Raw genomic sequence first — 17,572 nt, forward strand, 5'->3', positions numbered from 1 at the left:
AGGTACAGGAGGAGCCTGAGAACCATTAGCTGCAGGGTTAAGAGCAGGTTCTTGCCATCAACCATTGGGCTCTTGAACCACCCTGCATAATCCCAACCACAATCATAACCCTACCTCAGCACCAAACTACTGTGGACTTTCCCCACGACGGTTACAAACATACACTGGCTTGCATGATTATGATTTACCTCGTATAGCTGATCATTTGTTCTATATTTATTTCTTATTTTGTTATGCTTAATGTATCTGTATAGCTACAGCAAGCTAGAATTTCATTGTTCCTATCTCAGTACACATGAGAATTAAACATCCTTGACTCTTTGTTGTGCCAGCAATATTATCTAGTCTCTAACAATTAAAAACATTCTTAATAGGAACTACAGTAATCATAGAAACAATGGTGCAGGAGTGGGCAATTCGGGCAATAGGAGTGGGCAATTTGGCCCTTCGGCTCTTCGAGCTAGCACTGCCATTCAATATGATCATGGCCGATCATCTAAAATCAGTACCCTATTCCTGTTTTTTCCCCTATCCCTTGATTCCTTTAGCCCTCAGAGCTATATCGAACTCTTTCTTGAAAACAACCAGTGAATTGGCCACTGTCTTCTGTTGCAGAGAATTCCAAAGATTCATAGCTCTCTGGGTGAAAAGGTTTTTCCTCATCTAAGCGCTAAATAGCCTACCCTCGTTATTACTGAACTCTTTATTGTGGATTTTGGTTATGGCGGACTGTCTTCTTAAGAACATAGGCTGCTAGTTACACTGCGGAAGACATTGAAAATGACATGGCATTGCTTCCATTCACACTTAACTCTATTAAACAATGTAACAAACAGCCTTTCGTATTTTTAGCACACAGTAACAAAAATATATTTTTAGCTGTTAAAAATAACTTTGCATTTGAAAATAACATTGTTTCACTGAGTCGTTTCAACTAGGTGGTTGTTGTGAATACCTTACTCGGTGGACACCATTCCCCACCCCACACCCAACGGTCTGTTATAACACGGGTTTATTGTACCTCTACACTCAAGGACTATAAAATATCATCGTTCTCTATTGAAGAAAAGCAGTGGAATTATCTGTTGTTAAAATATTTTTGTTGTTTTGAAAGTAGCTAAAATTAAAAAAAAAAAAATCTCTCTTTGCATTTGTGAGTAAACCTTTGATATTTGCTATAATTAAAAATTGCATTCATTCCCTCTATTCAAGTGAATATATAGAGAGTAGCGGCCATGTGTGTATACTAGAAGATATTGGTGATTTTACATCGTCTTCTGAGGTTGCAGACTTCATCTCCGAGAAGCAATTTGATGCAGTGCTGATAATCCATCTCTACAAAGGAGGAAGATTGCTGTTAGGTGCGGTAAGCTCCAATACTAATCATGGTTAGAGAGTTGTATGCTGCATAAACAGGCCATTCAAACATCTATTTCTATACTGACCATCTATACAAAGCCCATATACAAAGTGTGTATGCATTTATATATTGAATATCCAGATCTGTATTCAGACGAACTATGAAAAATGTGCAGAACTCTTCATTCAATACTTCACTCATCTAGTCCATGTATGTTTCTCTCAAACCTTTCCTGTCCTTTTTTTTTTCAATTTCTAGAAGCATGAACCATCACACCCTACTTCCTTGTAGTTTCACGTTTAAAAATGTTGTTTATATCCAGCACTCCCTGTAATATGGAGCACGATAAACTGCAGTTACTGGAAACTAGAGCAAAAATATAACAAACTACTAGAGGTACCCAGCAAGTCAGGTGGCATCTGTGGAGAGAAATGGGCAGTTGACATTATGGGTGGAGACCCTATCTCTGGTCTCAAGGAATGGAGGGGAAATGGCCGGTATAATGAGGTGATTGAGGTGAACGGAGTGGGGGAAGAGATTGCACACGACAGGTGATCCAGATGAAATGGAGGGAGAGAGTCGGAGGTAACAGTGGAGGCTGGGAGGTTACCAAGGGCTCACATGATCAAATCTGATGTTAAAGGAAGGTGGAGTATGGGACCAAATAGGAGAGATGAGGTGGGCAGATGGAATAATTGGGTGGAGGCCTGACCCGCTGAGTTACTTCAGCTCTTTGTCTCTCTTACTGACAGATGGAAACATTCTCTGTTTATCAAAACCTTCTGTATTATTCAGGGATCTTTATTTGGCCACCTCACAGCCCTCAGATTTGACGGGAAAACTGCCTTGACAAATAATGAAGAAGCTGATGGGTGTAATCACACACTTCTAGTAACTCCTTACGTCAAAAGTGTTTTATACTGATTAAGTATTTTGTTTGTATTTATTACCTGTTGTAGAAAACCCAGGATGGGACTCATTTTCTCGTTTTCTGCCTGTTTTCCTGTGTTTTAAAAATCTTATGTAGCCATGTGCATGGTGTGGCTTTCTTTCCATCTTTCTCATTCTTAAGGGGCTGTCCCGCTTGGGCAACCTAATTGGCACGTTTAGAAGAATTTAGGAGAGTTTGAAAGAATGTCATGTTGTAGACCTCCTTCGACTATGTAGAAGACCTCCTTCGACCTCCTTAGACTATGTTGAAGACTGGCTTCGACTAGCTTCGGGAAAATTGGACACCGAATAATGGAGAGTGAAGATGATCTCCCTCGACCTCCTTTCGACTATGATGAAGACTATCTACGACTACCTTCGACTACCCTTGATTACCTGTGACTAACATGCCGACCTACTACGACAAGACCTACGAGTAAAAAAAGTATCGATTTTTTTTCCATGGCGACTTTTTTTTACTCGCGGGCATTTTTCAACATGTTGAAAAATACGCTGCGACCTAGCTGAGGCCTTGAGTACATGGGGACCACTCTCGAGCATGAAGCAGAGTTACAAAGAACCTCCTAAGACCTAGTGTTGACCATGCTGCGAGTATGAGTTGAGGGCAAACTCGCCAGAACTCGCGGATTAGGTCGGCCAAGTGGGACAGCCCCATTACAGCAAGTAAAACTCACTGTTCCCCTGCCCCAGTCGTCTGTAGCTTAATGTCAGGTACAAATCATGAGTTGACTTTAAGAATATATGGTCAGGGTGAATTTCTAGCTGTGTGCCTATCCTTTCATCTTAGATAGACACAAAATGCTGGAGGAACTCAGTGGGACCGGGAGCATCTCTGCAGAGAATGGATGACGTTTTGGGTCGAGACCCTTCTTCAGACATCACCCTTTCCTTCTCTCCAGAGATGCTGCCTGCCCTGCTGAGTTCCTCCAGCATTCTGTGTCTATCTTCGGTGTCCGCAGTTCCTTCCTATCCCATTCATCTCATCTCCCCTTGTTTTTCCTCTCCTCAAATGATCTCTCTTTCTCCATTCCTGTCCCTCTTTCTCCTTCTGACATGTCCACTTTTAATTATATTTTTAATGTGAATAGCTAAGCAAGTTGAAGACTTTTTTTGACCAATGGAATTGCACTGACATATATAAACAATATCAGACGTACCAATAAAACACTTGTTTAAAATATTTGTTTCTTTAGACAGTGATGTGCCATATGGAGTTATATTTGGTGGAACAGACATTAATGAAGATATCAGGGATGCAAAGAAGCATGAAGTCATGGGGATTATCCTCCAGAGAGCAAGGTAACAACAGCACAATTACGTTTTCTTGTACTGTATAAGGGAAAATGTATAGCGCATCAATTCAACCTGTAAATCTGAGCTAACATCAATAAGAGCAGTAAATTAAAAACGTTAGGATGGCGCAGTCCGTAGAGCTACTGCCTCATAGCGCAGGAGACCTAAGTTTGATCCTGATCCCGGCTACTGTCTGTGTGGAGTTTGCACGTTCTACCTGTGATCATGTGGGTTTCCTCCAGCTGCTCTGGTTTCTTCCTACATTACAAAAACGTGTGGGTTTGTCGGTTAATTGGCGTCTGTAAATTGCCCTGAGTGTATGGGGTGGACCAGTGTGAACGGGTGATAGATGGTCTGCATGGACTCGGTGGGCCAAAGAGACTGTTTCCAAGCCCTATCTTTAAAAAACGATCTACTCAATTAACTGCTGATTTTGGTGTGTTTGTTGATGAAGTGGAGATCAATTCTTATGACCTGTATACTTTTTATGTGCTCATGGTGAGGGCCGTGAGTGATGAAAAACTGATTTATTCCAATTAAAGCTGTTCTGTAGTGTTTTTCAAACAATCTCAGATCACTGTGACATATCCATCAGCAGAATACAATTCTTTCTGCTCAGTGTTAACAGCATATAAAAACATAGAAAAATAGGTGCAGGAGTAGGCCATTCGGCCCTTCGAGCCAGCATTGCCATTCAATATGATCATGGCTGATTATCTAAAATCCGTACCCCGTTCCTGCTTTTACCCCATATCCCTTGATTCCTTTAGCCAGAAGAGCTAAATCTCTCTCTCTTGAAAACATCCAGTGAATTGGCCTCCATTGCATTCTGTGGCAGATAATTCCATAGATTCACAACTCTCTGGGTGAAAAGGTTTTTTCCTCATCTCAGTCCTAAATTGCTTGCCCCTTATTCTTCAACTGTGACCCCTGGTTCTGGACTCCCCCAACATTGGGAACATTTTTCCTGTATCTAACCTGTCCAATCTTTTAAGAATTTTATATGTTTCTGTAAGAACACCTCTCATCCTTCTAAATTCCAGTGAATACAAGCCCAGGCTTACAAACACACCTTGTATTTCAACTTCTGTCAATAAATGAGTCATTTAAGCTTTAGGCCAGATCATCCCATACTTCTGGAGAAACAAGGGATTGCAAATGTTGATTTACAAGAACAAAAATGACACAAAGTGCTGGAGTAACTTCTGCAGGTCAATCAGCATCCCTGGAGAACATAGATGGATAACGTTTCGGGTCAGGACACTTCTTCAGAAGAACTGATTTGATGTGCCAAATGGATTAATTCAGTTCCTGTGCCTTATGATCAATCTATTTTCTCCGGAGTTATTCCAGCATTTTGTGTCATTTTTCACATGCTCTGTTTTAGTTCAGAGCTCAGCATCTGTTTTTCAAAAGGTGAAGTTCCTGGGGATAATTGCCTCCAACACTGAAAACAATGGGTAAATTGTTACTTTACTCCATAACAATTAATTTAATGGATCTTTATTACTGTCTGATTATTTTTAAACAGATTTATAATCATCTTTGCCATTTCAAAATAATGTGCCATACTGCACCTCATTCATACATTGCCTGATAACTACAGCAAGCACATGCTGGTTTAGTGTTTAGTTTGGAGATACAGCATGGAAACGGGCCCTTCAGCCCACCAGGTCAATGCCGACCAACAATCACCCGTACACTAGTTCTATCCTATACCCCAGGGACAATTGCAGAACCCAATTAACCTACAAACCTGCTCGTCTTTGGAGTGTGGGAGTAAACCGGAGCACCTGGGGAAAGCCCACGCGGTCACAGGGAGAACGTACAGACAGCACCCGTGGTCAGGATTGAACCCGGGTCTCTGGTGCTATAAGGCAGCAACTCTACAGCTGCACCACCGTGCCGCCCATGAATAAAGTATGTGTGTTGTACCTGTAAAATATAAAAGTCATGTAAAAGTAACAAGATGAATGTTCCAATTCAACCTCCATGTACAGTATATGGATGTGATTGGAAATTTTTGTTTAAAGAAATGTTTTTTGTTTGCATGAGATTTTTATTTTATTTTCATTATTTCTATTATAATGACATCACAATAGCAATTCTGTATCATTTCTATAAATCTTTATCGGATTAGGAACCTCATCAGAGTTGATCAATAGTGTTGATGGAAGTAATTGTGTTTTTTTTTAATCTCGATCAGACTTGCTAATTAGCCAAATCCAACAAAACCTATCAAAGTCTTAGAATATCATGGATATTATCTGTCTTTGTGTCTTCTTATTGTGGTGATGAACATTTTTGTGAAATTCTGTGGAACCTCATTGATGAAATGCCTGGAGGCTTAAGCCCCTGTCCCACTGTAAAAGGTAATTCACGAGTTCTCAAGTTTTCCCCTGATTCGAACTCGGAGAATGTCCGTAGCGGGTCCATAGGAGTTTGTGGATGTCTCGTACGAGTAAAAAGTAACAATTTTTTTCATCACAAGTATTTTTTTTACAGTGGGACAGGGGCTTTTTATTAGTAGAGTTCTGTGTTCAACGTCCACTTTGATGAAACAACATTATTCTCAGTAGATTTATAATATTCTGGTTTAAATTATTTCATTTACTGTCTAGAATTAACAGTCAAAGGAAATTTGGTGGTATGAATGTTATTAAAGATGCTCCTGTGAGGGACCAGTATCACTCCAATTTTGTTAATTAAAAATTGTCTTCATTTTGAACCATTGTTTTTATAATACCTAACTGCATTTTTAAGCCTAACATTTGCTGCAAATGTATCAAAAGCTGTCTTTGTGAACTATTTAATTATTTTCCTAAAAAACTTTTTAATTGCCAGGTTCCTGGTGTCTTTCACAGAGCAGTTGAAGAGAACAGCAGAGCTGCATTGGGTATGTCTTATATAGCAGTCTTCACTTCTTATGTGCCTCTCTCAGCTTCATGTGCATTGTAATATTATTAACAGGTGGTTTTCTAAGTATTTCCAGGATCATTATCCTGTGTTCTTGAGAAATCTGGTCTGTGGGGACGGCAAGGTGGCACAGCGGTAGAGTTGCTTACAGCGCCAGAGACCTGGGTTCTATCCTGGCTACGGGTGCTGTTTGTACGGAGTTTGTACATTCTCCCTGTGAGGGGTTTTCTCCGGTTCCTCCCACCCTCCAAAGACACACAGGCTTGTAGGTAGATTCTGGCTTCGGTAAAAATCATTAATTATCCCTAGTGTGTGTAGGATAGTGCTACTTGATTGATTGATACTTTATTATCACATGTAACATGTCGCAGTGAAATTTTATATTTTGCACACCATACATAAAGTATGCAAAGAGTCACCACGTATAGGGTGCCAATAAAGTTACAAGTGTTCAATGTAGACCCCAATGAAACCTCTGTTCTCAGCGGGCCCGTAAAGAGATCGCTGGTCGGCACAGATTCGGTGGGCTGAAGGGCCTGTTTTCTCGCTGTATCTCTAAACTAAATAGAGCTGATTCCTGGCTAGGTTAGAGACAATAATTACCTTTCATTAGGTCATAGGTTCAGAAGTGATAGTAGTAGAATTAGGCTATTTGGCCCATCAAGTCTACTCCGCCATTCAATCTTGGCTGATCTATCTCTCCCTCAAAACCCCATTCTCCTGCCTTCGCCCCATAACCTCTGACACCTAGACTAATCAAAAATCTATCTATCTCTGCCTTAAAAATAAACAAAGAATTCCACAGATTCACTACCTCAACTCCTTCCTAAAAGAATGTCCTTTAATTCTGAGGCTATGACCTCTAGTCCTAGACTCTCCCACTAGTGAAAACATCCTCTCCACATCCACTCTATCCAAGCCTTTCACTATTCTGTATGTTTCAATGTCCCCCCTCATTCTTTAAACTCAAGTGAGTACATGCCCAGTGCCGACAACTGCTCATCATAGGTTAACCTATTCATTCCTGGGATCGTTCTTATAAACCTCCTCTGGACCCACTCCAGAGCCAGTGCATCCTTCCTCAGATATGGTGCCCAAAGTTGCTCACAATATTCCAAATGAGGCCTCACCAGTGCCTTATAGCGCCTCAGCATTACATCCCTAATTTTGCATACAAGCCCCCTTGAAATAAATGCTAGCATTGAGTTTGCTTTCTTTACTACCGATCATTGTTTCATTCATTGATTCAAAGGAGTTTTCACTGCAAAATAATCATTCCACGTAAATTAATCAATAGTTACTTATAACTTTTGATTTTTCAAAAAATAACCCACTCCAACTCGTTCTCCCATGGCCCCAGGGCAAGGTGAAGGTACGATAAATCTGAATAATAAATAAGGTGGGCGGCGCGACTCTGGTCAGCAGCGGCCTCTGCAGTCTGTCCGCGTTTTATTATTTTCTGTCTGTGTTTTTATGTAGTTTTTGTTATTTTTTGTTGGGGTGTGTGTGTGGGGGGGGTGGTGGGGGGAGGGGGGGGGAAAGCGTTTAATTCCCTCCCTGCGCGGGAGACCCGACCTTTTCTCGTCGGGTTTCCGTTGTCGTTGGGGCCGCAACGAGGAGCGGCCTCCAACAGGAAGAGACCGGGGACTCTGGTGCTACGACTCACCGTCGCCGTCGCGGGGCTGGCCGAGTCCGGAGCGGGTGGAGCGGTGGAGGAGCGCTGCTGCTGCTGCTGCTGCGGCCCCGACCGGAGAGTCGGAGGCTCCAACGGCAGGTCTGTGGACGGCGGCACCGGGAGCCCGCGGCTCCCTGGAGGGAGACCGCTTTTCAGGGCTCTCGCAACGGCGACTTCCCCCCCCCCGAGTTGCGGGGTTGAAGAGCTCCTGGAGCGGGGCCTACATCACTGCCCCGCGCGGCTTGGAATGGCCGCGGGACTCTGCGAGCGCACGCCGGGGGCTCTAACACCAAGACCCGGTGTGCGACCTCGCACCACCCGGCGTGGCTTAAATGGCCGCGGGACAATCACCATCGCCAGCCGGGGGCTTTGACTTTGACTCTGACATGGGGGGGGGGGGGGGGAGTGCAGTGGAGAGATAAGTTTATTTGGCCTTCCATCACAGCGATGTGATGGATGTTTATGTAAATTATGTTGTGTCTTGGGTCTATGTGTTTGTAATGTATGGCTGCAGAAACGGCATTTCGTTTGGACCTCAAGGGGTCCAAATGACAATTAAATGTATCTTGTATCTTGTATCTTGTAAAACCACAATTTCCGTCACCGACTCTTGACACAGGATCTGCTTTTATTGTATGTTAATTTTGCAACATTCCCTCTTCTCAAGTGAAGCTTCATGAATACACATTACTCTGCAGTGTGTTTTAAATAATCACAAAAAAAAATTAAACCACGATGTACTATGTATTGTATTCTCTTCCAACACACCGTTGTTGATCTTCTGGAGATGTGATATGCAGGGCAAACTTGGCCAACTATTGCATCCCATCTTCATATGTTAGGCCAATGAACTCCAACCGGTTATTTACTTTCAAGACATTTGCATTTTAGTCTGTAGAAGGGTTCTGACCCTAAACATTATCTATCCATGTTCTCCAGAGATGCTGCCTGGCCCATTGAATTACTCTAGCATTTTGTGTCCTTGTGTGTAAACCAGCACCTGCAGTTCCTTATATCTGTATTTGAACCTGACTGGATATTCTATATGTCAACAGCCCATCAAGTAATAATCATGAGCCAGAATGCTGCTAATTTTCCCTTGCCTTTCAGCCACATTAACCTGAAGGCATTTGCAATCCACTAACCACTACATTCATCAATTTGTAATACTGTCTTTATTAATATATTTTGGATCGTGAAGTAAATTAATGTCGGCCTTCTTATGTTAATTATTTCAATCTCTTGCAAGAATTACACATTCTTGTGTAAGAATTATTCAGTGTACGCACAGTTGGTCTAGGGAACTGCAACATGTATTCTCTCTATATTTATCCGGGATATCAGTTGTATTTTGTAACAATTTAAAAGTCACTGCAAATGTTTTAATGTAATAAAAGAATGGCTTGAATGTGAAGTGCCGTAGTTTTAGCTGGGCATTGCAACATGATTTGTCAATACAAATGAGCCATTTTCTGTTTTTCATTAACCCAAAAGTAAACTGTACCTAAACATAACATCAGTCTTCACCTGGTTTTGCCTAAAATATGATCAATTCTAGCTTTCAAATGGATGTGTATTGTGTATGCCCATAATGTCCAGGAATCCCAAATGTCGACAACTATTTTACATTTCCTTTTTTTTTTAAAAACGTGAGTGAGAAAATATAACCCATTTGTTTCATCCACTGACATGCTTTTCATTGTAAATATCCTTCCCCAAATGTATTTAAGTTCCAAAGTGGTAAATAGGTATAAATAAATCTGTAATATATTGTTGACAAGTAATGTGGCAACTGATCAATTGGAGGAATATTTGAGCTTCGAACGTACAAGAATCTGAAACGGATCAGATTGTTTCATGGTTGACGTCTCAGAAATTGACAACATGGGGTCTTGAACCAAAGCAAGTATCACGTATAGTTGTTGGTTATTATTAATATCTTGCCAGACATTAGTGATTTGGTCAAAACAATTCATTTGATACTGACGACCTTCGTCTTTTGAAGCTGCTTTTTTCAGAAAGATGCAATATTTTGGCTTTGGTTCAAATTTCATTTGGAATTTAAGAGTTTATTGTGATGTGCACCGAGGAACAGTTTGTTGCGTGCTCTCCAGTCAGTGGAAAGACTGTACATGATTACAATCGAGCTGTTCACTGTGTATAGATACTGGATAAAGGGAATAACTGCAAGATAAGAGCTGGACAAAGTTACTGAATATAGACACAAAATGTAACTCAGCGGGTCAGGCAGCATCTCTGGAGAAAAGGAGTAGGTGACATTTTTGATCGGAACCCTACTTCAGAGGCTGAAGAAGGGTCCCAACCTGAAACATCACCTTACCCGCTGAGTTACTCCAGCATTTTGTGTCTATCTTTGGTGTAACTATAATGAATAGTTAGATTCAGTTCCTTTACATGGACAAAGTTAGTGTATGGAACGGAAGTTGCATTTCTGTGTAGAAATTCCTGCATTTCCAATCAACATTGTAGTAAACCTAGGATTGCCAAGACCTCAACATCACCACTTTGCAATCTTAAAGATCAAAAATCTTGTCATGCTTGACACAGTAGCATAGACGAGCGATCTTGAGATGTTCATAGTATTCAAAAATAATGCATAATTAAATCTGGCTGCTGATCAAGAAATGGCTGGTTTTGCAATGAAACTGAAGAATTACATAAAAAATAACCCGAGTTTTATAGCAGTGGGAGTTTAATTTGGTTTTTAATTTAGCGCGGAAACAGGCCCTTTGGCCCACCGAGTCTGTGCCGACCAGCGATCACCCCGTACGCTAGCATTACCCTACAAACTAGGGACAATGCACAAATTTACTGAAGCCAATTAACCTACAAATGCTGCACCTCTTTGGAGTGTGGGAGGAAACCGGAGCACCCGGTGAAAACCCACGCGGTCACAGGGAGAACATACAAACTTTGTATGTTTATGAACATATATACTCCTGAGACATTGCAGGTGCATGCACACCTGAAGTGCAATTGGATAGACTCGCCCTGGGAGATCAGCCATCGTGACCACTGATTCTCCCCTGCCAGAAGTTCTGCCAAATCAGCAGCGGGGAATACACAGTCCGTCTTTTGCCTGTTGTAGCAACTTCCTTCAGCAACAATCCTGGGTCCCTATTGAGCTGTACTTCCTACCACCACTACCATATTCCCAAACTAACCAAAAGCAAAATGGCTGGTACAGTCATTCAACAGCCGTTGAGTTTAAAGAGAAATTAGACCGTACTTTATGTGATGAAGTCTTACCAATAATTGCTACATCTGTCTTCATTAGTACTCATTTCAAACCGTTTTGGATACTAGGATGTATTTGCATCTTGCAGTTCTAAATTGCTTTAATGGATTATCTGCCCATAATAGGAACAGACTAATTTTTGTTCAAATGAAGATTGGTCATTCACTATAGAAGCATGAACAATGTGAAATGTTATTTTATCACCAGGCAACTAATTTCAAATTAACTCCAGTATCTTCACTACTGTTTTATCCTTCTCTGGGGAAGTCTGATGTATTCCCAACAAACTGAGAATTCAGCGCAAGTATGTGCTTAAAATGCTGCCTGCCACACTCTCTGGAACCTGTGAGCCAGATCATACGGGAAATATTGCCAAAGTGGAAAATTCCCTTTGACCAAATCTTTGCCTTGTCCAACAGTATGAACTTTATTATCACATGTGACATGTCACAGTGAAATTAATTGTTTGGAAATACCAAATGCAAAGAGTCGCCACATATAGGGCGCCGACAAAGTTGCAAAGGGTTCAATGTTGTCCCAGTGGTCCCTCTACGTATATTGTACATGGGGGAGAGTATGAAGACTTCTCACAGCCCAACAGTATGAACATTGAATTTTCCAATTTTAGGTATCCCCTCCCATCACCACCACTCCTTCCTGTGTCCCACCCTCATGCGCAAAAAATTCTCCTGCTGTCCCACTCCCGTTTCCCCTTCCACCTATATCCCACCGTCTGACATTACTTTCCACTCCTCCTTATCTCACTCCCTTTTCTCTCCTTCTTAGCCCCCCCACCCCCCCCCCAACCTTTACCCGTATCCACCTATCACTTAGCAGGCTTTGTCACACCCCCCCCCCCCCCAGCCCCCCCCCCCCCCCCCACTTCTGCAATTAGTTCTGGAGAAGTGTCCTATCCATGCCCACCAGAGATGCTGCCTGATCTGCTGAATTCTCCCAGCACTTTTGTGCAAAGTGTAAGCCAGTATCTGTAGTTCCTTGTACTCCATGAAGCCCTAATTTCGGAATGTGTTTAGCTCATCTGTAGCAACAGATTTAAGTGCGGTGTTTAAAAAAAAACTATTCCATAAGGTGAACAAGTTGGGTGTGGCTGTGAAACAATTATTGCATATATACATATTCAAGTAACCTGAATCACAATGCACCTGCAGAATGAATAGAGCCACTGGCACAGTGATAACACTGAAGCGTGTGTCGAGGCAACCTTGTTGCCTGTGTACCATACACAGGAACAGCTTACACTTTCAAAAGACGTACGAGATGAGCTCCACAGTACATGTGTCAGTGATATCAATTGCACCGACCGCCTGATATCATTGAGCAACTGCGAATTTGCAACAGTGGGCACCTCGCGTCATGCACACCTTAGGAAAAATTCCACAAAGGTTGCGATTTCTTTACAGTTGTGCGGGTGAATGCCATCACCTGATTAGAAAAGAAGCACATTGTAGCAGCAAAGAACCAAAATTAAAAAAATTAACCTGCAACTCTACATTTCTTGACCCAAATCGAGCAAAATACCTAAATGTAAATGAGAAGGAAGTGTTTGGGGATTTTCCGCTGTTGAAGATAACACTGCAGTGCAATGTGAATGCTGTCCATATTGTAAAATTGTGAGGGAAGCAAATTGCAAAGATGCTTATTTGTTCGGGAAGAATACAGATTCAAAGTTTCTCGCGTTTCCCGTTGCTTCCAGCTGTTTAATAATGGCAGTAAATAGTACTGATGTTGACAGATCATTTGAATAATGTCCCAAATTGTAGGAAAGAACTGTAGATGCTGGTTTAAATCAAAGGTAGACCAAAAATGCTGGGGTAACTCAGTGGTTCAGGCAGCTTTTCTGGAGAGAAGAGATACACAAATCATTGAGGGCAAACATTCAGGTATAACAAGGAAGATGTTATCACAATTGTTAAGTTCTTGAATTTTGTAAACCCCGAGAGTAACAGATTTCCACTTTAGGTTTAATACGTTGCATTCAAATAGCAGAATTATATCTGCCCAAGACCTTATCAATGTAGAGAATATAATTGAATCTTTTAATTATGACATATAACCATATAACAATTACAGCATGGAAACAGGCCATCTCGACCCTTCTAGTCCATGCCGAACACATAATCTCCCCTAGTCCCATATACCTGCGCTCAGACCATTCAACAGCATACTGCTTGTGGGTTATTGGGGCTGCTATGAAAATAGACACTCCATAGTAATCTTTCAGAACAAACAATTATTTTGACATCAGTAGAAACCAAATGAGTCTGTGGCAGCCTGACTGAACCTTGCTCCGAAAGGTTTGTAACACTTTGGCTCTGTCCTCATAAACACACACTTAAAGTTAGTCACACCATTGTATTGTATTGTATTGTATTCAAATTTATTGTCATTGTCTCAATTTGAGACAACAAAATGAATTTCCCTTACAGGCAGTATCATAAAAAAAATCACCAAAAAATAAATAAATAATAAATAAATAATAAAATATATTAAAAATAAAATTGAAATTGAATTACAAAAAAACAAAAAAAAACATTGAAACAGTGGATGTTATATCGTTTATTCTGAATATCAATCAGATTGTTGCAGTTTGGATTATATAATACAAATGAATCCTGTATGATGATAATAGGCCCTAAAATCACCCATTGTCACTTTTCCAACTGAAGTAATTGGCATATTCTTGTATCATTTATATTATCTTAGTATAAGAGCTGTAGATCTTTTTTTGTTTAGTTTATAGCACTGAAACAGGCCCATTAGCCCACTGAGTTCCTGCCGACCAGCGATCACCCATACACTAGCACTATCCTACATTCCAGGGGCAGTTTACAGTTTTTACCAAAGCCAATTAATCTACAAACCTGTAAGTCTTTGGAGTTGGGAGGAAACCAGAGCACCCTGGAAAACCCCACGCAATCATGGGGAGAGTGTAGTGCTCTGTACAGACAGGATTGAACCCTGATCTCCAGTGCTGTATGGCAGCAACTCTACTGCCGCGCCACCATGCCGCCTCAAAATTCCTGACTAGGAATTCTGATCGCACTCGGAATTATATTAATCTGCAACAGCTATGTTTCGTACATAAAATCAGCATTTTTAAGTGCAATATAACCAGCGGTTATAATAATATATAAATATAATAACCAGCGGTTTTTGAAAAAAAAAATGATTATGAAGAATAATCACTAATTTTTGAAACGAGATGATCAGGTTCCCATTAATTTGCTATAGCATCTGTTGGAGGGCTTTAACACAAGATAACTCTCTTCCAGTTTAGTTCACTGATTGGGAAAAGTGCAAATATTGGCAAGGCATCGAAGCGTAGCCAATTCCAGAAATAAAGGTGTGTGAAGGAACTGCAGATGCTGGTTTAGACCCAAGATATACACAAAATACTGGAGTAACTCAGTGGGCCAGGCAGCATCTCTGGAGAGAAGGGATGGGTGACCTTTTTGGGCCGAAATGTCACCCATTCATTCTCTCCGGAGAAGCTGCCTGTCCTGCTGAGTTACTCCGGCATTTTGTGCATATCGAGCAATAAAGGGGCAATTGTGAAAAAACAATTTGATGTAATTGATTATCGTAGAGTTTATAGCAAAGCATATTTACATTAAAGAATAGAAAAGAACTGCAGATGCTGGTAGATACCAAAGATAGACACAAAGTGCTGGAATAACTCAGCAGGTCAGGCAGTATCTCTTGAAAAAAATGACGGGTAACATTTTGGGTCAGAAGAAGGGTACTAACTCGAAACGTCACCAATTCCTTTTCAGTATATTTGTCAGAATTTGAAGTTGCGATTAATTAGTTAGGCAAGATGAAGTTCAACATCATTGTATTCTTATGAGAACTATAAGAACTCAAGTAATCCCTGATAAAAATGATGCTTAAAATAAAATCAATGTATTTTCATTTCTTCTATCAATTGTAATCCACTTAGATTAGAAAACGCAGTGAAAAAAAACATTGATGTATTTTATCTCACGCTTATGCAGTAATAAATAATGTTTCTGTCTGTTTCATCTATTGCTTGGGCTTTTGCAAGCTATTTCAAGGACAGTTTTGAAAATGATATTCATGTTGTATTTTGTTTCCTATTTTTAAGCCATTCGCTGGCAGTAAGATTCATGTACAGCCTCAAGGTAAGGTATGAAAACTGTTTCATTTGCAGGATCGCCTTTTCTGCACGGTGCTGTGAACTTTATCTCTCGTTTCTTTCTGCATGAATGTACAGTAGTGTTCATAAGTTGTAGAAGCAGCATTAGGCCATCTGGTCCATCAAGTCTACTCCGCCATTCAATCATGGCTGATCCAGCTTTCCCTCTCAATCCCATTCTCCTACCTTCTCTCCATAACTGCTGACACCCACACCAATCAAGAATCTGTCAATCTCCACCTTAAAAATATCCTTTGACATCCTCCATAGCCATGTGTGGCAATTAATTCCACAGATTCACCACCCTCCGACTAAAGCAATTCCTCCTCATCTCTAAAGGTACATCCTTTTATTCTGAGGCTATGTCCTCTGGTCCTAGACTTCCACTAGTGGAAACATCCTCTCCACATCCACTCCATCCAGATCTTTCACTGGGCCTGTGTTGTAACTTTTAAAATTAGCAGATTTTATTTGAAATTTGAATACATTATACATTTTTGCATGATTAACTTTGTATATCCTTGCAAGACATCTTAGAAGAAAGAATGCAATTTACTATCAAATATACACTATGTATCTCACCGAAGGCAAGAAGCAATAACTTGTGTGTTCATTTCTGGTGGTCTTGACCTTAATTTTCAAAATTCTGTGCTATTTGTTGTGTACAAATGTGCGATTAAATGTTGTTTTGCTGTTTAAATATTCATGTCAACAAAACCATTACTGTTGCAAAGATCGGCACTGGTGCCAATTGGAACGTCATGTCATTATCCGAATTTAAACGGATCAGAAATGCCGAACGTATTGTAAACACTTCGGCCATTTTACTAGCCTACGGAGAAGGGGAGGTGCACCCACTTGGAGAAGCTGAGCTGAACTGCCACCTGGAGTCACAAGCTCACAAGATGAACTATTTCATTGTCCGTGGGAAAGTTGCAACTCTGCTTGGCATTAACGCGTGCAGGGATCTAGGACTGGTAACTTTTGGGCCTGCTGTCCATCAAATATCTCCTGCCGAGTGCTTCACCCAGCAGATACTTTCCCAGTACAAGGAACTATTTGACGACAAGCTTGGGAAGCAACCCATCAAATACAACATCGTTACTGATACAAATGTCTAACCTGTGGTTCGAGCACCACACTGTATTCCACATGCTATGCACGACAGAGTACACAATGAGCTCCAGCGGATGGTGGCCCTGGGTGTCATTGCCACGGTCACCGATCCTTCTGACTGGATTTCCACCATGGTGGTTGCAACAAAAAAACAAGGAAGAAATCCGAATCTGCATCAACCCCAGAGACCTGAACACAGCGATCAAATGCCCGCACTACCCGATGCGCACTGTAGAGGAAGTTGCTGCCCAGCTGGGCAGTGCCTCCATGTTTTCTGCTCTGGATGCCAAAAATTTATTCTGGCAGATCCCGCTGGACCACGACTCGTCCAATCTCACCACGTTCGGCATCCCCTTTGTCCGCTGCAAATTTCTGCGGATGCCCTTTGACATCAACTCTGCCAGCGAGGTATTCCAACGCACAATGAAACAATTATTTGCGGGGTATCCGTGCGCCATCATTGTCGACGATATTCTCGTTGTCGGACGCAACATGGCTGAACATGATGCCAACTTAAAAATAGTACTGGACCGTGCTAAAGACATCCATCTCCAGCTCAACCCTCTAAAATGCAGATTTCGTGTCAAGGAGGTCCATTATGTCGAACACGTATTCACCAGTGATGGCCTCAGGCCATCAACGAGATGCCAGCTCCCACTGATGTTACGAGTTTACAGAGATTCTTGGGAATGGTCAACTACTTGGGGAAATTCATTCTCAACCTCAGCGAAATATCTGTTCCCCTACGACAACTGACTCACAAAGACACCAGAGAGCTATTGAAATCCTTAAATTACAATTGTCCAGTGCTCCTACCCTCGCTTA

General features: G+C 41.3%; 2 protein-coding genes across 4 annotated transcripts in view; both read left to right on the forward strand.

Moving 5' to 3' along the window:
- Positions 1 to 17,572, forward strand: part of glt1d1 (glycosyltransferase 1 domain containing 1) — a 109,510-nt gene that overhangs the window by 2,455 nt on the left and 89,483 nt on the right. For all 3 annotated transcript variants that reach the window (XM_055655677.1, XM_055655676.1, XM_055655674.1), the window contains exons 2-5: positions 1,213 to 1,361; positions 3,505 to 3,610; positions 6,449 to 6,500; positions 15,581 to 15,617. In XM_055655677.1, coding sequence (XP_055511652.1) covers positions 1,213 to 1,361; positions 3,505 to 3,610; positions 6,449 to 6,500; positions 15,581 to 15,617 — 344 coding nt within the window. The remainder of the gene's footprint in view (positions 1 to 1,212; positions 1,362 to 3,504; positions 3,611 to 6,448; positions 6,501 to 15,580; positions 15,618 to 17,572) is intronic.
- The window catches only part of vps37ba (VPS37B subunit of ESCRT-I a), a 338,119-nt gene continuing 332,567 nt past the window's right edge, over positions 12,021 to 17,572 (forward strand). The window contains exon 1 of the mRNA XM_055655678.1: positions 12,021 to 12,024. The gene's annotated coding sequence lies outside the window, so the exon portion shown is untranslated. The remainder of the gene's footprint in view (positions 12,025 to 17,572) is intronic.

Source organism: Leucoraja erinacea, chromosome 25 (assembly GCF_028641065.1).
Source record: "Leucoraja erinacea ecotype New England chromosome 25, Leri_hhj_1, whole genome shotgun sequence".
In the NCBI taxonomy this organism is placed as follows: domain Eukaryota; kingdom Metazoa; phylum Chordata; class Chondrichthyes; order Rajiformes; family Rajidae; genus Leucoraja; species Leucoraja erinaceus.